Source organism: Ctenopharyngodon idella, chromosome 17 (assembly GCF_019924925.1).
Source record: "Ctenopharyngodon idella isolate HZGC_01 chromosome 17, HZGC01, whole genome shotgun sequence".
NCBI classification, from domain to species: domain Eukaryota; kingdom Metazoa; phylum Chordata; class Actinopteri; order Cypriniformes; family Xenocyprididae; genus Ctenopharyngodon; species Ctenopharyngodon idella.
In genome coordinates, this window is record NC_067236.1 from 8672457 (window position 1) to 8695000 (window position 22544).

At 35.9% G+C, this 22544-nt stretch overlaps 1 protein-coding gene and 1 long non-coding RNA gene across 7 annotated transcripts in view; one reads left to right on the forward strand and one right to left on the reverse strand.

The window, feature by feature from the left end:
• The window catches only part of LOC127498962 (uncharacterized), a 425088-nt gene that overhangs the window by 299649 nt on the left and 102895 nt on the right, over positions 1 to 22544 (reverse strand). The window lies entirely within an intron of this gene.
• Positions 1 to 22544, forward strand: part of ttc7b (tetratricopeptide repeat domain 7B) — a 40497-nt gene that overhangs the window by 14483 nt on the left and 3470 nt on the right. For 4 of the 6 annotated variants that reach the window (XM_051868956.1, XM_051868957.1, XM_051868959.1 and 1 more), the window contains 13 exons: positions 821 to 993; positions 1530 to 1593; positions 2795 to 2932; positions 3773 to 3856; positions 4966 to 5070; positions 5219 to 5336; positions 6308 to 6365; positions 6455 to 6527; positions 7189 to 7349; positions 9508 to 9624; positions 11380 to 11477; positions 15258 to 15308; positions 20871 to 21011. In XM_051868956.1, coding sequence (XP_051724916.1) covers positions 821 to 993; positions 1530 to 1593; positions 2795 to 2932; positions 3773 to 3856; positions 4966 to 5070; positions 5219 to 5336; positions 6308 to 6365; positions 6455 to 6527; positions 7189 to 7349; positions 9508 to 9624; positions 11380 to 11477; positions 15258 to 15308; positions 20871 to 21011 — 1381 coding nt within the window. Of the gene's footprint in view, positions 1 to 820; positions 994 to 1529; positions 1594 to 2794; positions 2933 to 3772; positions 3857 to 4965; positions 5071 to 5218; positions 5337 to 6307; positions 6366 to 6454; positions 6528 to 7188; positions 7350 to 9507; positions 9625 to 11379; positions 11478 to 12399; positions 12562 to 15257; positions 15309 to 20870; positions 21012 to 22544 lie in introns of all 6 variants that reach the window. The other 2 variants (XM_051868961.1, XM_051868958.1) reach the window with 2 other exon arrangements.

Consider the following 22544-nt stretch of genomic DNA (forward strand, 5'->3'; position numbering starts at 1 on the left):
GAATTACAATAATTATAATAATTTATAGTAAAATTATATTAATATTAATATATTTGACTTTTCCACTTGTTTGTGATTATGGCAATTTCTCCACAGTTTCTTCTCAGTTAAATATTTTAGAGTTTGACTTAATTAGGAAAAAATAAATATTCATTAAAGAGAATTTATGACTTTTCCAAGTCTAGAAATCACACTTTTAAAATTATCGCTTATATCCAGTTTTTTTTTTAAGACTTTGAGAAGCCTGGTTCTTAAATAAAACTGTCAGGTGTTGAGGGAACAAATACAAATAAGAAATTTTATGTCAGTTTTTATCTAGATTTTTAAATGCGCATCAGAGCTGTGTCTCTCTTCTGTATGTTTGCGGTGCAAGAAAATCACAGGGGAACCGGTACAAGCTTTGAATCATTCATGTTGCCAGATCTTCCTAGAAAGAAAAAAACAGCGAGCAAGAACAAGCCCATAATAAACCGAGATAAATCGAAATGCTTAATATTGAAAACAAGACCAAAATATAGCGTCTCACACCTGCCTACTTTTTTAACTCCATAAACTAGATCGCTTTTTGAGTCAAGCTCAAACAACAAGCTAAAAAATGCTTATAATAAGTGGACATGGCAACACTGTGACACCATAGCGGATACCAAACCTGCGACACAGCAAACGATAATTTGGAGGATTTACTTATGTATTTAAATGTAGTTGTCATTCCTGAAACTTTACAGTGTGTATGTGGCCTCTAAGTAATCTTGGAAGTTTGCTAAGGCCCCCTGTTTGAGAACCAAACTGAAGGTATATGTTTATGTGTGTTTGTGTTTAGACTATTGCCAGGCAGCTTGCAGAGATCCTTCTGAGGGGCATGTGTGAACAGAGTTACTGGAACCCACTGGAAGACCCCCCCCACCATTCCCCACTGGATGATCCTCTCAGACACACCCCGCACACAAAGGACTACGCCCTCAGCCGCCGCCCACGCATCTACTCAGGAGAGAAGTAGGACATATCTCCAGCTCTCCTAGCCTGTGCTTCTCTCTTCCCATTTGTATAGTGGCATGTCTTAAACCCAAAGTATACTTAAGTTGTGACGCAAACACTTAATGTATAGCCGAATGCACCACCTTTCATTTCTAAAACTGAAATAAAAATAAATTAATGCGGAATAGAGATATTTAAAGAAAAACCTAATAAAAATGCCAAAAAAACTTCAACTAATATTGAAATGAAAACTGAAAATATAAAAATGAAAGTTAATAAAAAAATACTATTTAAATATTTAAATAATATTTAAAAAACACTGGATTTGTTGCGATTGGCACAGCTGTTTCATGTTCGATGTGGACAAAGCCATTAGATTTCTTGCTCTTGTGCAGCTCGCCAGGTTAGGACAATTTTCTGTTTTTATTTTTATGATGTAGCATGAAAAAATGGGAACAATTAATTGATCAGAATCCTGGTAGTTTGTTTCTTGTTACTGTATTCATGATGTCATGGATAGAAAAGTTCATGATGGCCTTTCTCTCTCTATCTAGTTTGTTTTGTCCGCAGGAGAACACAGAGGAGGCCTTACTTCTGTTGTTAATCAGTGAGTCCATGGTAAGTAGCAGTGAAACTTCTGTGACCCTCTGAACTGCTGTGGTTTGACCACCAACACTAAAGCTAGAACATGTAAATGAAGTTAGCGTGGTCTGTTGCTGCAGGTTTTTCAGCTTGTAACATCATAATAGCACTAAAACAGAGCTGGAGAATCAGAAATGCCTTTAGCTTTAGCTCAGCAGAATTAAACCATTAGCTCTCTTTTTCATGTGGCTCTTTCTTTAATTTTCTTTAAACTGACCGTTCAACAGCTCAGGGAGTGACTGTATTTAGTTGTAATTGGTTTTTACTAAGGCACAATGTGAATAACAGTGTTTTATGTCATAGAAATAAGGTTTTACAACTGCAAAGTGACCTTTAAGGAAATAAGCTGTCTAATATTAACAGTAGCATCTATTATTGATAGTTCTGGTATATACTACTGTTCAATGTTTGGGGTCAGGTTTTTGAAAGAAATACTTTTAAATGAATCAAAATGACAGTAAACATTTATAATGTTACAAAAGATTTTGGTTGCACTTTTTTTTACAGTACGTGCACTTACATGTACTTACCGTGTACTTACCTAAGAAAGTACTGGGTAATATAAGGCAACTACATGGGTTAAGGTTAGGTTTAGGGGTAGGTTCAGGGTTAGTACCTAGTTATTACCCAGTTATTGCAATTACTATAATAAGTACATAGTATGTACATGGGGAACAGGACTGTAAAATAAAGTGCTACCAAGATTTCTATTACAAATATTCTGAAAAAAATATCCTGAAAAAATGTATCACATTACTGTCATTTATGTTGATCAGTGATCATGGTTTACAAACAAATTTTTAAGCAGCACAAGTGTTTACAACATTGATAATAATGTTAAGAAATGTTTCTTGAACAAATCATGAAATCAGAATATTAGAATGATTTCTGAAGGATCATGTGACACTTAAGACTGGAGTAATGATGCTGAAAATTCAGCTTTGCCATCAAAGGATAAAATTACATTTTAAAATTTAGGAAAATAGAAAATATTTTAATATTGTAATATTTCACAATATTTCTGTTTTTACTGTATTTTGATCAAATACATGCAGCCTTGGTGAGCATAATAGACTTCTTTTTAAAAGACATTCAAAAAACCTTACCAACCCCAAACATTTGAACGGTAGTGTGGTGTGTGTGTGAATGTGTATATCAATTTCTGTATTTATCGTAGGCTAACAGAGACGCCGTATTGAGTCGAATCCCTGAACACAATAATGACCGAATCATCAGCCTCCAGAGCGCCTCACTGGTGTACGACCTGCTGACCATCGCGCTTGGCCGACGCGGACAGTATGAGATGCTCTCAGAGGTGAGGTCCTGCCCACACTCATCGCCATGGGAACGTTCAGGAATACTCCCTCAGCGGGACGAGTTAAACCTCCTAGTGTGGTTGCTGTGGTAACGAGACCAGACATCCACTCTAGACTGCACTCCCTCTGTGCGTGTGTCTGTGACTGGTCTAGAGGTTATGCACAACATGTATTTGAGTTTGTGAGCATATAAAAAAAAGAATGCTGCTTCAATTATATTATATTAGTATTTAGTATTAGAGCAGAAGTCTGCATGTCACAGTTTTGTCCAAATATTTAAGCAAACAGCACTATTTCTACTTAGTTTAATTTTAGCCACGGACAAACCTGAAATGATTGTTTTCAGAAGCCTGGCTTATTTAGGACAGAACAGGCAGATGACAGAAGCATTTTTGGTGTGTGTGTGGTTTGTAGTTTGATGTTTTCATTAGTTTACCTGAGCAGATTTTTCTCTTCCATCTCCATCTGTTGATCCTGCTGTTGTTGCTAATGTTGAACTCAGCATAACTTTTGCTGTGTCTTTTATATTCAAGGATTTCGCGGTTGTGCTACCGCAGAGCCCCAGGAGCCTGTCATTTTTATTGTGTGTGCCCTCTGCAGGGTCGTGTGTGTTTGTGTAGCTGTTTGTTATATAGATCTAATTGTTCAATGATTTGCTCTCTGCTAAGCTGCTAGTGTGATTAACTGTAAAGCCTCAGAGGCACGCTGAAAGCCTGTGGTAATCTACAGCAGGAGACATGGCCTGGCTCTGTGTTTGACCTTTGAGTGTGTATCTGTTGGGGTAATAATTATTGTTCTCAAATCTCATCTGAGGTTATCTTAATGTATCCTCTCCACAGTGTCTCGAAAGAGCCATGAAGTTTGCCTTTGAGGAGTTTCATCTCTGGTTCCAGCTCGCTCTCTCCCTCATGGCTGCTGGGAAGGTTAGTGTTCCTCCTGTGTACCCCAAAGTTTCCATGGTCATTGTAATATCAGGCTATTGTAAAGTTGTGATTTCAAGGCCTATAAAAATCATGAAAATTAATCATGTTGAAAATTAATGAAAATTTCTTTTATATAGATTTAAAATAAAATCTCATATATATTGGGGGAGGGGGTTGGTTATGTTTTTGAAAGAAGTCTTTTATGCTCACCATTTATTTTATCATAAATACAGTAAAAAGTGTAATGTTGCGAAATGTTATTACAAATTGTTTTCTATATATTTCAAAGTGTAATTTATGCCTGTGATGGAAAAGCTGAATTTTCACTATTATTACTCCAGGATTCAGTGTCACATGGTCCTTCGAAAATCATTCTAATATGATGATTTGAAGACCAAGAAACATTTCTTATTGTTGAAAACAGTTGTCGTGCTTAATATTTTTATAGAAACCATGATACTTTTTTCAGGTTTCTATGAATAAAAGATTTAAAAGAGCAGGATTTATTTAATATATCATTTTTGTAACATTGTAATTGTCTTTACTGTCACTTTTGATAAAAATAAGTTTGCCTTTGAGGAGTTTCTGCTGAATATTGACTGCTGAATAAAAGTACAGTTTTCTTTAAAAAAAAACAAAATAAAATTAAAAGTTTTACTGACCCCAAACATAGGCTATGTTCAGACTGCATGCAATTTTTAATCAAATCAGATCTTTTCATTCACTATTAATTGCAAGTAATCCAAAAAGATGTGTGTCCAGACATACCCAGCCTATCTGCATGGGTTGCTTTGGTAACGACGTAGGCGTATCCACGTATGTGACAAGGCTTTCAAAACGGAGCAGGAAAAATGGAGGTGCATCATCTCACTCTCCAAATAACCACCTCCAAATGTGGTTTTAATAAGATTTGAAAAATCATATTTCATGTGTTTTTTGGCTGTCCGAACTTTCAAAATCCCATCTGGATATGCAAAAAAAAAAAAAAAAAGACTTTTTGCTTGTAGTCTGAACACAGCCTTATATACTATTTTTATAAAATATATCTAATATTTTTGCTAGAAATGACTCTTTATGAGTGCAGTCTTGGTGTTTTTGTGTGTGTGTAGTCTGCTCGAGCAGTAAAAGTGCTGAAGGAGTGTATGAGACTGAAGCCGGATGATCCCACCATCCCTCTGCTGGCCGTCAAGCTGTGTATTGGAAACCTGCACTGGGTAATGAAAGCGGAATCATGGAAAATATGCACAGGCTCAACCGGAGAGCTGACACTGACCTGTTTATGACTCTGTAAATCCATTACTGTTAGACCGTCCATGAACAGTGAGATGGTGATGACATGGGGTGTGTATTTGTGTGTTTTAGCTGGAAGAAGGTGAGCGCTTCGCTAAAATAGTGATTGATATGGGTGAGAAGGCGGCTGAATTCAGGGCCAAAGGCTATCTAGCAATTGGTCTTGTCTACAGTCTGAAAGCCACAGATGGTAAGCATACATGCACTAGGACACACAAGACTGTAATATTTACTGTATCCTCTATAACACACTCTATATATTTATATAGATATATTCTATAATCCATTTTTAATACTTTATACCCTGTTTCTATCATCTATAAAACCTCTCTATAACACTCCTTCTTGTTTTTTTTTTCTCAATCTGTATTTTTGTTCTGTACCTTTTCTCTATCTTATATAATACGCTCTGTACCCCTCTATAATCCCTATATAATATATTATACTCTTTTTTTAATATATATATATATATATATATATATATATATATATATCCTGTCAATATATTAAATTAGTTAAACCAGATTCAGTTTGTGATTCTATAAGATTCAAGATTCTGCATTTTTTTTTTAATAAAAATAATAGTTATTGAGGGAAGAAATAAAATTTTTGTTGATTTGTGTGTGTGTGTGTTTTAGCATTTTAATTAGGACTTAATTCATTTTTTAATATAAATAAATAATTTTAAGTCATCCTGTGGCCCCTTTGCGGCACGGGACCCTGGTTGAGAACCACTGTTGTAAACCCTTTCTGCAGCCGATTCGTACTTTTCCCTTTTTTATGTTCTTATATAACACTCTCTTGAAGCACTCTGTACCTCTCTGTAATGCCTTTTGTAATGTGTTATATGCTTTCTCTGCATTCTATAACATGCTCTATACCCTTTCTATAATCCATTTATACTTTATAACCACTTTCTTTTCTTACATAACACACTCTTTACATCTCTGTAATGATAATTACATAAGTTATAATGCTCTCAACATTCTCTCTTTATAATCACTCTATAATGCTCTATACATTATCTCTTCCCTCTAATACTTTCTATAATCCCTTGATACCCTTTCTCTAATATTAACGTATCTGAAACCTTATAGATTTCTCATAATTTCTTGCTTTATCTTGTCCTTACCATCTTCTCTCTGTCGTCTGTCTTTACAGCATCTCTTCGAGGAATGCAGGAAGAGTATCAGAAAAAAGCACTGAGTGCTTTCCAGAGGTGATTTTCAGACTGTCCTAAATTTCTCTCTCACTCTCTCTCTCACACTCTCTCACACACTGATGAAACACTCTGTTTCTTTCTCTCAGGGCACAGAGTCTGTCCCCCACTGATCATCTGGCTGTTTTCTACCTGGCACTGCAGCTGGCTGTATCTCGACAGGTAGGAGGATCAACATCTGCTTCTTACACACAGGTTGTGAGAATTAAAACATCTCAACACTCAGATGATGAAAATCTGGTCAGACTGGCAATGTCTAAAAATATTATCACAATGTTTTTTTTTTCCATTCAATATCAATATTTATCACAATATTCATTTCAATACAATTTATGAGGAAGAACATGCAGTACACGTTTGTTAGACGTCAGGAAAGAATGTAAACATAACTTTACCACAGAATAAACTTTTACCTTTTAATTTAGGGCTTAAATCTATTTTATTTTTCCTAAACTTTTGAAATTTTGTTTTATGATGTATTATACAAATGTATTATCAAAAATGGCATCTAATGAAAGTAAACTTACATAAATAACAATAGCCAATCTTTTGATTTTCAATCAATTTACAACAAAAATTGCATTTTTTACAACAGAACTTGTATACTGTATGAATTAAAACACATGGATCTTAGTATGATATTCGTTCTTAGTATGATATTCATCTTACTCAAGTTCTCACCAAAAAAAGATTGTTTTGTCCTTATTTCCCTCTCAGTCTGTCTCTCTCCCCAGATGTCAGTCTGTTATTTTTCCTCCTCATTTCTCTCTCACCCTGTTTAAACAGTCATCTAATAAAAGCATCTCTTGTGTGTGTATGTCAGATTCCAGAAGCTCTCGGTTATGTACGCCAGGCGTTACAGCTGCAGGGCGATGATGTTCATTCACTGCACCTGCTGGCCTTGCTGCTGTCAGCTCAGAAACACTACCACGATGCTCTCAACATCATCGAGATGGCCCTCAGCGAATACCCTGAGAACTTCATGTGAGTCCAACACACTCACAGTCACTGTCACACCTCTTTATCTAACCTCTCAAGCTTATAGTTGGATGTAGCCTTGTTTTTTGACTGCGCTGAGCTGATACAGTTGTCAGCAGCCAATCAAAGAAAGGGAAGGAGGCTATTCTTGGATCAGAGAACCAATCAGATGATTCCATGTTGTTTTGCCCAGCATTTGATTTGCCCACACAAATGCTCACACAGCAGCAGGCAGTGTTTAGACATTTAGAGGCATGCCACAATGCCCACTCTAATGAGAATGTTTGTGTTTGCTGTAGCAGCTGGGATAGATGGGTACATATCTGCTGCTGGCATCTTCAATTAGATGAGTTGCGTGTGTGTGCTGGATGTTTAGAGCACTGGGCAGTCCCCATGCAAATTCCTTTCACATTCGATTTGATCAGAGTTCCCCCCCCCCATATCTGTGTTTATGTGTGTGTGTTTTCGTCCTTCCGGGTGTGTGCTTCAGCCACTTACATAATAGAAAAAAATACAACAGCTTTCTTTTTCCTCCAATCCTATGGTCCTCTTTTTCACCCTGTTTTTCCCTGAAGGGTTTTGGTGTGTGTGTGTGTGTGTGTGTGTGTGTGTTTCCATGCATTTTGCTTCATTGCCTTGAAAGGAAATGCACCAGAACATCCAGCCCTCCTTATTCCACACACACAGACACACGCGACAGGATTAATTCAGTGCTTGTGTGGGCGTCCTAGCGGCGTAGTGTGCAAATACAGCAGAGATGAAAGAACGGCTGATGACAATGTGCCTTCAGCTCTTTGAATTGGCTGAACTCAGATCAGCGTGGCCTTCAGAGACCGCAGAGCATGTTTAAAGCTCAAACTGATCTCAGTTCGGGCTGCAGCAACAACGAGCTGTTGAAGAGCAGCCTCAATAAATGGTATCTGCTTCACACACACACCAGCTGGATCTCCTCACACGCTGCCATATCTGATTATAGAAATGCCCATCTGCACTCTCAGTGGTGGGACGTTCACTCAGTGCGGGCAGATCTACTATCTGCAGAAATGTGTGTGAAATACAGGTGTTACCAAGAGATTCTGTGTGCACTCATTAGCAGATATTTGCACCACTAGATAGGATACAATACACCCCAAACACCTACACACATATTTACAAAATACAACACAGTACTCAATATTACACAAATACATCATTTGGATTATTGGATATATTGGGTATTTAATTGTGTGTTTCTTCTAGTTTTATGTTTAGATTATCTTTTCTGTTATCTTATGCTCACTTCCAACTGTTTTCTAAATTAATGTGTTTTAAAATGTAATTTATTCCTGTGGTGGCAAAGCTGAATTTTCAGCAGCCATTACTCCAGTCTTCAGTGTTACATGATCCCTCTGGGATAAATAGAAACTTCAAAAGAACAGAATTTATTTGAAATAGAAATCTTTTCTAACATAAATGTCCTAACAGTCACAAATAATGCGTTCTTGCTAAATAAAAGTATTAAATTAAAAAAATAAAAAAAAAATCTTACTGACCCCAAACTTTTGAACAGTAGTGGACTGTACATTTTAATTTTGTGATGCTTAAATTCAGTTTAAGCATTTAAAATTTGTTGATTTGTTGTTTGATTTGTTGTTTAATGTTTTATTTTAAATGTGTTTAGACAAAATTGTGTACAATTTTAAAATCGACTAATTATGGATTGACAAATCAGCTGATCAATATTGACCAAAAATCAGAATTGATTTCTCTATACACAAAACATATGAACAATATACAAGACAACACTCAATATAACAAATACATAACGCATATACACAATATGCAACTCAATACATCATACATTCACAATTTACAAAACAACACACAATATTCCACAAATGTACAGTTGAACACAGTATTCATAATTTAGATTTTTTTCCTTATCATTCTGATTTTTTTCTCATTGTTCAGTTTATTGTATAATAGAGAGAAATCTGTTGATCTGCTCTTTTGATATGTTTTTTTTTTTTTAAAGGTTATCCAAGCTGAAAGGGTAGAATTATTTTGATTCTGATTTACACTGATTCATCTTTATCTGTGTTCAATAAACTCTGCTCTTCTCTGTTTATTAAACACTTTCAGATGGAAGGAGAGTGAAGATAAACTTTTTTATTTGTCTCTGTAGTCTTTTATTCACAAAGGTGAAGTTGGAGACATTGTGTCGAGGACCAGAGGAGGCATTACTCTCCTGCAAACGCATGCTGCAGATTTGGAAATCCTGTTACAACCTCACCAACCCCAGGTACACACACACACACACACACACACACACACACACACACACACACACACTCACACTCTCTCTCTCTCTCCAGCTGTTGATACATGAATGCTAGAAGCTCAAGTGTCAGCACTCACCATCACACATAAGACAGCACAGCATGTCTCTCTGACTGTGAGGAGCTAACCACACCTTCATTAAAAATAAATAAAAGCACAGCTCGCACCAGTGCTGCATACTATGATTCAGTCCTGCATACTATGATTCAGTCCTGCTTTCTCTCGCGCATGCTCTCTCGTACTAATGGCTGAAATACCAGCCCCCCGCTGTCAGAACACTCCAGCTCTTCCTGTCAAACTGTCCTGAACTCCATACCTGGTGACAATCCACCAGAGACCAATTAGTGTCCGGACACTGTAACCAAACTCTGCCACTGCCACATATTCAGAGTCCCTCCCTCCAAACCCTGGGTAGCGCCATTGTGTCAGGACCGCTTAAGCTCCTCCACCCTGAACCTCGCCGCTAATACATACTCAGAGTCATCCCCGAACACTGAACAGTTGCTACTCCAGAGACTGTATGATGAGGAAGAAATGGACCAGATCTAGAAATATGATTGGAGAAATTGTAGAAGTATAGTAAAATTTTGCATGCAAATAAGTCCATTTTCTATTGTCAGTTGCGTAGCGACGCATGAAGCACAGTTCACACTAAAGTCACTTTCAGACCAAACAGCTTTCTTTTGGTCAACTCAATAAATTCGTATAACCAACTTGAACGTATTGCGAAATCTGTGCAAAATTCCTGATCACGTGGATTCCTATTGGCTGGTAAATGTGACCGCACATTAACGCTCAATATGACAACTGTTGGAATAGAAGCCCGACCTTTCAGTTTACCTTTTTGTTTATTCCAGAATATAGCTAGATTATTGTTTTTTGTTTTGTTTTTTGTGCATGTTTTGAACTCATTCTTGTCAGAATTAATTGAAATATGTTATTGAAACGTTAGATTTGCCTGGAGATTTCAGTCTTTTCCCATCGAAGTAGATAAAAACTTTAGTCCTACATAGAAGATAGTAGGGATGCACAAAATATGAGTATCATTTTCATTATTGCATGATATTTGGGTTTTATTTTTAAATTTATTTGTATCAGTTGAAATTGGAATTTTCCAAGATGGCCACTGAGTATACTGACTTGCCTTAAAGCAACTTTGGTTTCCAGCTACATCAACTTTTCAGCTGTTTTATTTTTTATTCAATTTAATTTTATTTATTTATTTATTTTTTTGCTTGGTTAATAAAATGGGTGAAATTTCTTTATACTTACATTCCCATATGATCTCATATCTAGGGATCATATCATCATCATCATGACTTGAGCTTGAGCACTTTTGATTTGGGCCAGTAAGCAACCACTTAGCAGCCATTTAGAAGACACAAGCAACCACATAGCAACATCCTGATAACCACCCGTAACCCTTTACATTCTGCCCCCAAGTCTACTCAAGCTCGCATTTTCTTCTAATTTTCTCTCTTATTTATTCTCTTATTTCTGTGCTCCTTTTCAGATGAGCTGTGTTACTGGAGCATTGTGTGTGCGCTATAGCAGTGTGCCATGAGTTGCTGAGTGAAATTTCTGAGGGTTTCATCATTCTGTGTATATTGATGTGCAAGTATCACATCGCCTGTCTAGGTGCTTGACTCAGTCTCTAATTTTATTGTCTTAATTGCCTCTTCTTCTTCTGTGTGTATGTCTGTGTGTGTGTGTGTAGTGATTCTGGGAGGGGGAGCAGTCTGTTAGACAGAGCTGTTGCTGACCGTCGCCAGCTGAACGCCATGACACTACCTGACTTCAGTGATCCAGAGACAGGTGAGCACACACACAAGTTAATGTCCCCATGTCTATATCTCTATAATTATTGTGGTAACAGTATTTTTCCCCACCTTTTATGGAGAGTTGCATAACCATGACAGTGGATATCAGCTTTGCTGTCATTTTATCTGTTTTTCCTGCATATGTCTCTCTCTCTCTCTCTCTCTCTCTCTCTCTCTCTCTCTCTCTCTCTCTCTCTCTCAAATGCACAAATTTAGATTTAGAATAAATGGCCTAATGAGATGATGGGTTAATACATTTTGTTTACTTCTTTACTTTTTTAATTTCTAAAGCTGTAATCCTTGTAGATGGGTCATATTGAATTACTTGTATTTTCTATGAAAACATACTGTATGTATACTGCTTTGGCTCATTTCAGTTTACAGCTAAATTCACATGAATTTGGTTCCCTTGTGCAGCGAGTAGAGTAATTAGATAAAGAGGGCTGAGATGGGCGCAGGTGTTTATTTGCTGCGTTTGCACAGCAGTGATGGCGGAGGGTTTCTGTGCTGTGTATGCAGACAGTAAACATGTCATCATGTCTCCGTGATTCAGCAGTTACCCATTTTCTTTACAATCTGATCTTCCTGCTCCAGCTGTTCAGTTCTGGTTAATTATTTTTAAAAAAAAATTTAATCATTATTTTAACCTTTTCCATTATTTTAGGGCTGTCAATCACTTCTGTTCTGTTTAGGGCTGTCAAACATTTTACATGAATTAAATTAAATTTAAATATTTATAATTTACATACAGGATAGGAGTTGTGATTATTTTTAACATGATGTTTAATGTATTTAAGATGCATGTTGAATTAACGCTTCCCTATGACAGCCCTAAATATTTAATGTCTTTTTCCTTCTGTATTCTTTTTTTATTTTTAAATATCACCTCCTTTTCATTTTCTTATTTTTATTCCTAGCCTCTCATGCCTCTTCCTCCCTTTCGGGGTCAGAACCTGTATCTCCTATTTTTCCTCTTCCATCCTTCTATTCTCCACCTCCACCCAAGATTGAATCCACTCAGAGGCGCAGCAGCCATGCTTTCTGTGACCACGCCCCCCGCCGACGCTTCTCCTCCGCCAGTAATGCACTGTGCACCTTGTGTGTGTTTTCCGGCCAATAGCCTGGCATGAGTGTCCTCTCACTAGCCAATCCCCTGCCACTTACTGCACTGCTCTGCCTGAATAGCCCCACCCACCAGCGCAGTTCATTTGGGATTTGGTTAAGTGTGTTTGGTAACTTGTTTGTTGCTGCGGTTTGAATTGGTATTGAAGCAGTGTTTGCCTTATGGAGGCCTCTTTTTGAAGATTTCAGTCTCTAAAGACCATCAGGCACTAATGGGTTTGTAATGTGATTTTAACCATTCTGAGAAGCAATTTTACCAGCAATTTTCAGGCCACTTTACTTTTTTTCTACAGTGCACTGATGGCAAGTAGAAGAAGAAAATACTCAAGTTATTATGTGAATAATTATTTAAGTACTTGTACTATTGTTCCAAGATCTGCAGAGGAGTTAGATGTAGCTCACCCTATTTTTATGGTGTGTCCAGTTTTGGCTTATATCAGCTGTAAAAGGACATTAATTGAGTACAGGGCTGTAATATGTCTCTAAATGACACTGGCAGGATGAGTTGATGGTGTGGGTTCAGAGATCCAGTGGCCCGTGAGACTGACACTAAGCTCTTAATCTCCACTGTCTCCTGGGGAAACGAAAGACAGAGAAGCAGTGACACTTGCTATCAGCTAGCCGTTTAAGACCTGGGATCATATCCACAGTTGTATCATCAGAGAGAGAGAGAGAGCGAAAGAGTTCACCAGGAGATTTCATATGTTACTCAAACTCACTCATACTCAGGTTTTGTCACCTTTCTCTTCATCTAAGATGCTTTCCTTTTCTGGCCCTGTTTACATTTTATCTGTTTTGGGTGATCCAGTCAGACAAATGTAATTTGCTGTTTACATCTGGTAATTACAGGCATATTTTTTGTAACCACTTTTGATAAGATTTTTGATGGGAGTGTTTTTGGTTTTGTGGCGGTATACACCATTCAGTGGTGTCAGTAAGATTTTGTTTTTTATTAATACATTAATTATTAATTTATACTTACTATTCAGCATGGACACATTTAATTGATCAAAAGTGACAGTAAAGACATTTATAATGTAAGAAAAGATTTCTATTTGAAATAAACGCCTTTTTAAACTTCTTATTCATCAAAGAAGAAAAAATGTATCACGTTTCCATAAAAATATTAAGCAGCACAACTGTTTTCAACATTGATTATAATCATAAATGTTTCTTGAGCACCGAATCAGCATATTAGAATGATTTCTGAAGGATCGTGTGACACTGAAGACTAGGGATGCACGATATATATCGGCCAACATATCAGTTTTGGCCGATATATATTCATTTTTAATGTTATCGTTATCGGCCCGATAAGAAAATTTGCCAACAAATTAAAGTTGATAAATAATTGATTATTTCCGATGCACACTTCAGATGCACACTGTCCATCGTTATGGTTTTGAATTGCTTGAAATACGATTGAAATCACTTCAAAAAAAAGAAAAATACAGTTAAGTACATCGCAAATCTGTCATATGGGCTACTGTACATAATATTATAATGAGAACGTTATAATTGTGTGCTTGGGACATGGCTTTTAATGGTGAGACTTTTGTTTTTGTAATCAGGCTCTCAAAAATTAAAAAAATATATCGGTTATCGGTTTTCAAATATAAAGAATTATCGGTTATCGGTATCGGCAAAAATTTTCATCCCTACTGAAGACCGGAGTAATGATGCTGAAAAATCAGCTTTGTTATCACAGGAATAAATTACATTTTAACATATAATCAAATAGAAAACTGCTATTTGAAATTGTAATAATATTTCACAATATTAATGTTTTTACTGTATTTTTGATCAAATAAATGTAGCCATGGTGAGCATCTTTCAAAAATGTACATCTTATCAGCCCCAAGAATTTGTACAGTTAAAAAAAAAAAAAAAAAAAAAAAAAAAAAAAAGTTGGCAACTTCCAAATATACTTTGAAAATTAAATTTGTGACATTGACTGTTAACTGTTAACTTTTCACGCAAGATGATATGTTAGAAATATAATTTGTCCTGAAAAGTTTATTAAATTAGAAGAATAAACAGTGGACTCAGATATCTGCTTAAAATTGGTTATTTTATGGTGAAAGATGACCAGCAAAGTGTAAATGTTGCAGCCCAACAGATAACTGACAGGCGAGTAGGCAGTCCTTCAGTTGTCCAAGACGCAATATGCAGGATGAATAACCTTTTGGTTTTACACTCCATTTAAGCCTAAATTCAGCACTGTCCACATATGATCAGACCACCCGAGACCAATATTAATACCAGGTGTAAACAGGGTCTTTATTTCTCTCCGCCTATCTTCTGTAATGCTGTGCATGTGATCTGCTGCAACTGTTCTCGCTGTGCAGTGTTTGTTCATCGAAATCATTGTATTAACACACGTATAGCTCGACACACAGTGTCACAGATACAGGGTTTAAAGGACCATTACCTACTCAGGACTCGTGACACTTTGGTTTGTGGTATATAGAAAGTCAGACAGAATCAGTTTCTTTTTTTTTCTTTTTTTTTTTTTTAAATATATATATTATATTTCTCTCTGTGTTTCTGTAAACTTTCTGTTGTTGTGTTTGTTGTTGTTGTTGTTGTTGTTTTTGTTCCAAATTTTTTATGAGTAATTGCCCCCTTTTTGTTGTTCTTTTTGGTTTCCAAGGCAACCTTCCAGATGCTTTCTTTCATGGTTTTGACTCATTTATTGGGGTTTGTAAGTAGCTCTTGCTGTTACTGCTCTCCCTTTACACACACTTTTAAACACACACCTGCTTTTTTTTGCCTCGCTGGCCTTCTCCCCCTTGGCAGAGTGCACCTACCACCTGTCTACGACACTCCAACACACTCCGGCATAATGTGTTCAATGGGCGCGTTGCGTCTTACCTTTTGTTTTGCCCTCTTATTGTGTGTCCTCTCCTGGCGTTTTGTGTCCCAGGCCTCTTTGTGCTGGAGAGAGACATAAGTGCATTCGTTTGGCCTCCGTTCTTAATAATTAAAGAGACAGTTGTGTTCCTCCAGGCCTTTCAAACAGGGTTTAACACATACTGTACAGCTGTTTAAAGCTAAACACTTATGGGTATGACTTAATAGATTTAATAATACTTTTTGTTTTAATTATAATTTTTATTATTATTAATGGTATGGCAAGTATTATTACTATTATTAATTAGTGTTAGTAATATGAACGACGCTAAGTATTACTTAGAAACAGAGATAAATGACACTTTAATTCTGCATATGATATTAAAATCTATATTTGTTCTTGAAAGAAGTCTCTTAAGTGCACCAAGGCTGCATTATTTTGAAATGTAATTTATTTAATTTTGTAGAAACCATGATACTTTTTTCCTGGATTCTTTGATAAATAGAAAGTTCAAAAGGAACAGCATTTATTTGAAGTCTTTTGTAATATTATAAATGTCTTTTTGATCAACTTAATGCATCCTTGATGAATAAACATTTTTCATTCAAAAAAAAAAAAAAAAAAAAAATCATACTGACCCCAAATCATTGAACAATTAAACATTAGTGTATAAGTCTACACACTGCTCGTCTTTTATCATCACAATAGCCATATAAAAGTTGTCCAACATATTTTGTTTCAGTTTAATTTGCATTGAAACACAACTTTCATTTTAATATGAGGCGACGGTTCTGTGATTAAAAATTCATAATTATCCTAAATAAATTTGGTGCCTCAAGAGAGCAGTGACCTTGTCTGAAATGTGTTCTAATTTTTTAACCATTAATCCAAAATTAGATTTAAGCCCTTTTAATTCCATCTGATATATTCCACAGTTTAATCCCAGTTTAAGATTATTGTTTCATTTTATTTGAAACCTGAGTGAAGTCAACCACATTTTGAGGGACTTTTACTGATCCTCTAATTATTTTAACAGTTATTATTTAAATATTGATTATTTGTCATTTGATATAAAGTGTGTGTGAGGTATCTGATGGAATAGCACCCAGGTCTCTGGACCGTAGATCACGAGCTCTAATTTCATTTAGTGTCTCACATTTAGCAGCTGTTTCTAAACTCCTGGCTCTGTTAACAGAGCGATGAAACGTTTAAGAGGACAGGAGCACTGGTGTCATGATCGTGCTGAGAGGTGCTCGTTTAGAGCCACTTGCGACAGACATAATATCCGGAAAGAATCGTAGCCTGTAAAAATCTAAGATGGGTATTGTGTCCCACAAAAGTGAATGAATTGTTTTTAGGGACTTGACAAATTGCAGGAGATGATTGAAAATATTTTGAACTTTTTAGCCGAATTAATGGAGGAAAAACCTGGGAAATTATGTGCCCTATTTCTATTAACAGAAGTAAATTCATAGTGTTAAATGATTCTAAACTTAGTTATGAATTAAAAAAAAGCTGACATATGCTGTGTACAGGTTATCGCAAGCTTCTAGGAATGCAAAAAGGGGGGTTGCATTACAAACCAAAGTAGACTTGCTGTACTTGCTGTAATTTATAGTAGGTTCTGGTGAAGAAAGTACTGTCTCTTTAAAAACATATCTGCTTTTTATGTGTGTGTGTGGTTGTGATGATGCTTTCTCACTCTTAGCATGTGGCTTCATGGTCACGCTCTTTCTGCAGCCTGGTGTGATGCATCATGGGTGTCTGTTTGAGTTTGCGTGTGCACACGCATGTGCTTAATAGAGATGTGAAGTTGTTGACTGTTTAGTCAACAAGTACTTGTCAGTCATCAACTTCAGCCCTACAGAGTGATGGCAGCTCTTTGACCCCTCAACGGCCTGACAACTTCCCCTACCTCAATCAAGTATAAGAATGATTTAAACAGAAACTTGAAAGGATAGTTCACACAGAAATTCATTTACTCGTGTTGTTCTAACCTGTGTGACTTTGTAGAAAACAAAATAAGTAGTTTAGTAGAATGTCCAAGCTGTTCTTCCATTCAATAAAAATGAATGGGGACAGATGCTGTCAACTTCCAACAGCATGATAAAAGTAGTCCATTTGACTGTTAATTATTAAATTAGAAAATAATGGTTTTCTAATTTAATATAAGTTAAAATGTATCTTATTTCTGTGATGGTAAAGCTGAATTTTCAGCATCATTACTCCAGTCTTCAGTTACATGATCCATCAGAAATCATTCTAATATGCTGATTTGCTGCTCAAGGAACATTTATTATATTATCAATGTAGAAAACAGTTGTGCTGCTTAATATTTTTTGTGGAATCCGTGATACATTTCTTCACGATTCAAAAGAACAGCATTTGTCTGAAATGGAAATCTTTTGTAACATTATAAATATCTTTAGTCTCACTTTGAATCAGCATTTTTGGGTGAACTATCTACCTTTTAACAAGAGATTTGAATATTAATACAACCTAGGAAAGCCATTAAAGGGTTAGTTCACCCAGAAATGAAATTTCTGTCATTAATTACTCACCCTCATATTGTTCCTCATCCGTAAGACCTTCGTTCATCTTCAGAACACAAATTAAGATATTTTTGATGAAATCCAAGAGTTTTTTTTTTTATTCCCCATATAAAGCAATGTAATTACCACATTCAGGGTCCAGACAAGTAGTAAAGACATCGTTAAAATAGTTAACATGACTACAGTGGTCAAACCTTAATGTTAGGAAGCAATGAGAATACTTTTTGTGCGCAAAAACAAAACAAAAATAACGACTTTATTCAACAATTTTGTCTCTCCCCTGTCAGTCTCCTACGCAGTTTACATTGTATAGACAGTGCAGGCTATTAACAAAGTCTTTACTACTTTTCTGGACCTTGAATGTGGTAATTATGTTGCTTTCTATGGGGGATAAAAAACCTCTTGGATTTCATCAAAAATATCTTAATTTGTGTTCCGAAGATGAACGAAGGTCTTACAGGTTTGGAACGACATGAGGGTGAGTAATTAATGACAGAAATTTCATTTTTGGGTGAGCTAAGCCTTTGATGAGCCAGCCGTTTGCTCATGTATTAAATGTTCTATTTCACGGTTTACATTTGTTTATTCTTTTGGCCTCCATGAGTTTTTTAAAGCTGTGGAATAGGACATTCATGAAGAGATCCCCTGGAAGCCTTTTAAACTCAGATGGGGTCAGATTCTTAGTGTTTGGTCCAGTGATCCATGGCTTTGTCCACTGTCGCCATAGAAACACTAAACATAGGAGCAGCAGCTATGGTTTTGACTCAACAGGCTCATTTCTTAAGAGAAAGAAACTGAGATGTACAGGGATCGATTTCAGTATGAATGTGTTTTATGTCCCGCTGCTCCGGTCGATAACGTCCAGCCTATGACTCATAGAGACTCTTGAGGATCCTAATATGTTCCTCTGAACCCCGACAGAGACTTTAATGACCACACTGATGCCCAGACCACAGCTCTGCACGTCTAGGGCACTGCACATCCAGACAAATAGGGACTCTGTGATCGCTAAACTGCAGGGGGCAATTTCATTTCAGTTCTCACAGTTCAGGAAACCAATGTGGCGTCTTCAGTTCATCTCCTGAATCTGGCAAATTGAAAAGGAACTGAGGCCAAATCTGGAATTTATTGGTAAAACGGTTGAAGGAATAGTTCACCCAGAACTGAAAGTTCATTTACAAACCCAAATGGCTTACACTGCTGTTTAAATGTTTGGGTTCAGTAAGATTTTTTCATTTTTATTTATTTATTTATTTGAAATAAATTAATACTTTTATTCAGAAAATCTATAAAAGTATGATGGGTACTTTTTAAAGTGGTCTATATGACTTTATGATACCTATATGTGAGGAACAGACCTATAAATTGAGTTGTTTTTCACTGAAAATTATGAATATTTGTTTTGTGGATGGATTGTTATTTGAGTCTGATCGTTTCAGTGAATCATTTTGATCAGATTCGCAAATTGAAAATGATTGTAGATGATTGAAATGTCATTTTGGGTGAACTATCCATTTAATTAATGGCACTCGTATTCAAGCTGAGCAGATGGGAGGAAACAACCTCATTTCTGTTGATCTGTTGCTCTAGTGTGAAATTTGTATGTTGCAGCCAGCACTTTTAAAATGCAGGGTATAGTAAATTTGTGGAAAGTTGCAGCAAATGTGCTTTATTATTTACTTTTAATAATCTTATGCTGTTTGTATGTGTTTTAAGTGGTGTGTTTGTGTATAAAGGCCCGTTCACACCAAGGACTATAACGATAAATATATAGTTTTACAAATTGTTCTAAATTTAAAAGAATAGCAGTGCCCACACCACAACTATAACGATACACAGAGGAACAATATTTTTGGAATCACTTTCAAAACAATTGTGTCTAGTTAATGAACGATACAAACATTGATGGCCAATCAGAATCCATCCTGCTTTAAAGCATTTAAAGCATCAGATGACCAAACTGCAGTGCGCGCTTATAATAAACAGAACATTCTCATACTTTGGTATTGACGCTAATATACATTAGTTATCTTTATAGTTATCATTCTTGGTGTGAAAGGGCCTTAAATTTGTTTGTTTTGTCCACCTTTTGGGAACCCTGAGAGTTGAGTCCAAAGTGTTGGATCTCTGAATCTTTGTCATGCTGTTTCTTTACCCTTGTGTTTCCTAAAGGCCCCTCATTCTGACGTGTCTAGAGATTAGAGATGACTGGTGTTCATTTATCAAATTTTTTTTTTTAGAATGAACATAAGAATGACAAATCACTATTAAAGATGATCCTCTTAATATGTATCCCGTTGGATTCAAGATATTTTCAAACCCAGACTCTTGTGTGTTAAATATATAAGAACCAGTGTTATTTTTACTATTATTTTACTACACTCATATAGTATTTATTGATATTTTGAATTGGCTGTTGTTATTTTATTAATTTGGTATTTTCAGTTTTAAATTTAGTTAAAGTTGTAATTTTGTAATGTGCTTGTCATTTTTAATAGATTTTTTTTTAGCTTCATTTTTATATCATTTTTAGTACTTCAACTTAAACATTTTATTTCAGTTGTCAAGATAACAGTTCTCATTTTCAATTTTTTCAATCTAATATTTGTTTCAATTAACAATTTTTAATCGCTTTAGTTTAGTTACGATCAACTGCTATTTGGCCTTCATGTGAATATAAACAAAATACTAGATCAGTGCTTTCACTCTAAGAGGCATCACCCCTAAAGGCTGGTGTGTTGTGGATTTATGGCATATATGGGCTGGCCATATATGTAGAGAGGCTCCAATATATATATATATATATATATATATATATATATATATATGTCGTTGCTGACTGTCTGTATTTCCACCGCAGGTTCCGTCCATGCCACCTCTATAGCAGCGTCACGGGTGGAACAGGCGCTGTCTGAGGTGGCCTCCTCCCTCCAGAGCAGTGCTCCAAAACAGGGACCCCTCCACCCTTGGATGACCCTCGCCCAGATCTGGCTGCATGCAGGTATAAACCACACCCACAGCTCTCATTTGCATCTGGTTAACATAAGGCACACCCACATCATATTTTTACACTGTATAAGGTCCAGGTTTAATGAACGGCATATTCTCTAGTCTGCAATAAAATACCCATATCATTTATAAACAAACTGTAATCGTACACCATGTTCAAATATAGAAGTTTATTCCTCACTGCTTTGTGAACCCAGGTTGTTATTAATAGCTTTCTTGTTCCAAACAAATACATTAGGAAAACCACATCCAGCAGGATCAAATTACCAATCTGGATACTTTTGCCCTCTGTCTATAATCTTATATAATCTATAATTTATAGATAGACAAGCAAATGTGCATATTTGTGGATGTGACTGAATTAAATGCAACAGAGTTTAGGAAAGTTACGCATCTTCATGGAGATGACACTAGCAACTCCAAGGTCATGGGAGCGATTCCCATGCCACACAAGTACTGATAAAAATGGGAGTGTTTTTTTTTTATGCTCATAGCTTGGCTTGTTTAGTCCTGTTGTGGACAGCTGACTTCAGAAGTTTTCATATTCTGTCCATTTGTTAGTTCACAGCAGTGACAGAAAATAAATATTTGCCCCCTTAAATTGATTTCAAGGGTTATTTTTACCTTTTTATAAGGGCAAAGTTTTTCTAAGCTTATTAACCGTATGTATAATCTTTTATGCCATATTCTTATTTTTAACCTCAATACTTTGAGATTAATGTGTTTTAAATATTTAAAAATGAAATTATTTTTAAAAGAAAATGATACTTAAAAAATGAAATTAAAACAACCAGTAGGTGGCAGCACATCACTGTCGAAGAGTGAGTCATTGAATGAATCATTCAACTGCTTCAAATTTAATTTAGTTAAAAAATGGCTGATTCATCAAAAAAAAAAAAGGCTTTATGAATGGGTCAAGGCAGAAATGAAAAGTACTAAAATTACTGAAAACTAAAACTCAAATAAAAATAAAGATAAACATAAATATTTAAAAATAAAAACTAATAAAATTTCAAAAGCATATAACAAAATTATTAAAACTAATTAAAATGAAAATGAGAATATAAAAATAGTCAAAATATGAATAAATACTATAATAGTATATAAACAATACTAAATTTGGGATGCTAAAATTGGGAAAAGCGCCTCCCAAATAAAAATCCTTTAATTTGTTTTCTCAGAATAAGGCAATCAACTTGGTTACTAAGACTAATTATTCTTTAATCAGCTTGACTGTCACTGAGCCAAGTAAAAGAGCCTTAGTGGGACCTGGCAGGGTGAGAAAGGTGTTAAGAGTGAAGCATGCTTAGTAGTCACTTTCCCTGAGTTTGTTGGCTGAAGAGGGAGGACACCCCATCAGTTTCTCTGTCTCATCACTGTTTATGAGCTATTAAACGGTTGAGGCTGATGATATAGAGCTGACAACTTGTATGAGAATCCCATTTCTACTCGAGATAAGAAATAAACTCAACGATCGATCAGTTCCCCCAACAATGCCTCTTTCTCTGTTTCCTCTTAATCTCTT